Raw genomic sequence first — 2,434 nt, forward strand, 5'->3', positions numbered from 1 at the left:
CTGAATGCATTTTGTACATTTTCTGCACTGATTTTGAGGAAAAATTTGATGAATTCTGAACATAGTCAAATGTGTTAAACAGACTTAAAGAATTAGGGTCAAAATTGTTAATTGCTGAATCTGTTGAGGTTCAGTTCGGTTTTATTCCATAAAAGCTAATAGGATGTATAAATATCTATACATTATTCATTTGGCTTTAGTTTTTTTAGTTTTTAATTATTAATATTATTATTAGTTGCCTGTTTTGTTATTTTGTTATACGATGCACTAATGCTTAACTCCAGAAAAAAAAGGAAAAAATAAATACATAAATAAATTTAAATTAATGAATAGATAGATAGATAGATAGATAGATAGATAGATAGATAGATAGATAGATAGATAGATAGATAGATAGATATTTTTATTTAATAGATTGGTAGGTTATAAAATGACAGTGTTATAAAATCATGTTTATGACAGAAAAGTCAAGGGACATGTTCATCACCATATTTAAAAAAAAATGATCCATTAGCAAATTAGCTAAAACATTTCATTACAAAAAATGCCAAGTGCACAGGATGTAGGACATCATAAATTGTGTGCGATCAAAATTTTGCTGAACTTTGCAAAGCTTTCTATGGAAAATAATATATCATTCAAAGATCTACGATCAAATTTAGCCAGCGCAAACCCTCTGTAAGATTGACTAAAGACATGCAGTAAAAAAAAAAAAAAAAGGTGTGGACATTTTGCAACTGTCCTTACTTCATATGCATTTGCAGGAGTTTCCCTTTCAGACACAACATTTTTGGGAGGAGAGTATTTAAAATAATAATACAAGATGATTTACTAAAGTTTGCGGTTGGCAATTTGCTTATATTTGCGTTATTATTTAACGCACCCCAAAAAAGCATGTCTTAGTCCATTTTGCTCCTGTATTGTTAGTAGATTCCCCACACCTAATTATCATCAGCTCTGCTCGCTTGTGACCCTACACTAATTTGGTACACTCCGCTGGTTGGGTGTGTGTGTGTGCTTGTGAAATACTCACACACTCTTCCTCTTGCACCAGATGCACTAGTTTCTGCAGAACCTCGTCCAGAACCCTGCAAGCACAGGAAATAGCAGGATTTACACACACACACACACCTATAAACTCCATCAACTCCAAGATTAATGACACTTCACACACCTCCCCTCAGTCCCTCCTCTGCCTCCCTGAGAGCCTCCTACTGTGTGCTCACATTGGGTTTGTGATTGCAGATGGTTTCACAGGCTTTTCTAACCTGCTTACCTCAACTGCCTGTCTCAGAGTGGATATCTGTTGTAATCTGTGTACTGCACGTAAGCTCTATCAACATCTACTCTATGTCATTCCAATTCATTTGGAATAAACCCTCAATCTGTGAAAACAAACATACGACGCTTGCAGTAATGCATTTACAATGGAAGCATAAAAGGGAAGCAGGCAGCAGCATAAAAGTGTTTGAAAATTAAAACTGAAAATGGTATGGTAGAATCACGTACAAACAATCTAGAAAGTTAAAACAACCTTTCAGCTTGAGTTTAATGTTTTAAAACTGATTACAAAAAAACAAAAACTGATTTTGAGATGTAGGAACATGGAAAGGGGGTAACAGCTCATATTGGACTGTTTATATGGATTAAACTCCACCCATATGAATGACTAACATATTTCATTAACATATAATTAGAATAGAACGCAACAGTGACTGCCCTTTTTTCAGCCATTTTAATTTTGGAAATATTTATAAATTTTCTCCATAGGGATTTAAATACAGTCAACAAATACAGTCATTTGTGAGTATAAAAACAATTTATTTGGAAAAATTGCAAAAAAAAAGAAAAAAAAATGTATTATTAAATTATAAATGATATATTATATATATATACAGTATATATGTATGTGTGTGTGTGACCCTGGACCACAAAACCAGTCATAAGTAGCTGGGTATATTTGTAGCAATAGCCAAAAATACATTGTATGGGTCAAAATTTTTAGATTTTTCTTTTATGCCAAAAATCATTAGGATTTTAAGTAAAGATCATGTTAAATTAAGATATTTTGTAAATTTCCTACCGTAAATAGGCCTATATCAAAACTTAATTTTTGATTAGTAATATACATGGCTAAGAACATAAGTTGGACAACTTTAAAGGCGATTTTCTCAATAATTTTTTTGCACACCTCAGATTTCAGATTATCAAATAGTTGTATCTCAGCCAAATATTGTCCTATTATAACAAACCATAAATCAATGGAAAGCTTATTTATTCCACTTAAAGATGATGTATAAATCTCAATTTCGAAAAACAATTTCTGGTTTTGTGATCCAGGGTCAGCTATAGATATGCTTTTTGTATATATATATATATATATATATATATATATATATATATATATATATATATATATATATATATATATATA

General features: G+C 31.2%; 1 protein-coding gene across 1 annotated transcript in view; it reads right to left on the reverse strand.

Moving 5' to 3' along the window:
- The window catches only part of LOC107583131 (leucine-rich repeat-containing protein 16B-like), a 49,985-nt gene that overhangs the window by 18,957 nt on the left and 28,594 nt on the right, over positions 1–2,434 (reverse strand). Inside the window, exon 15 of the mRNA XM_016269245.1 lies at positions 978–1,088. Within this exon, the coding sequence (XP_016124731.1) occupies positions 978–1,088 (111 nt within the window). The remainder of the gene's footprint in view (positions 1–977; positions 1,089–2,434) is intronic.

The sequence above is a fragment of the Sinocyclocheilus grahami genome, unplaced genomic scaffold (genome assembly GCF_001515645.1).
Source record: "Sinocyclocheilus grahami isolate Dianchi unplaced genomic scaffold, SAMN03320097.WGS_v1.1 scaffold50.1, whole genome shotgun sequence".
NCBI classification, from domain to species: domain Eukaryota; kingdom Metazoa; phylum Chordata; class Actinopteri; order Cypriniformes; family Cyprinidae; genus Sinocyclocheilus; species Sinocyclocheilus grahami.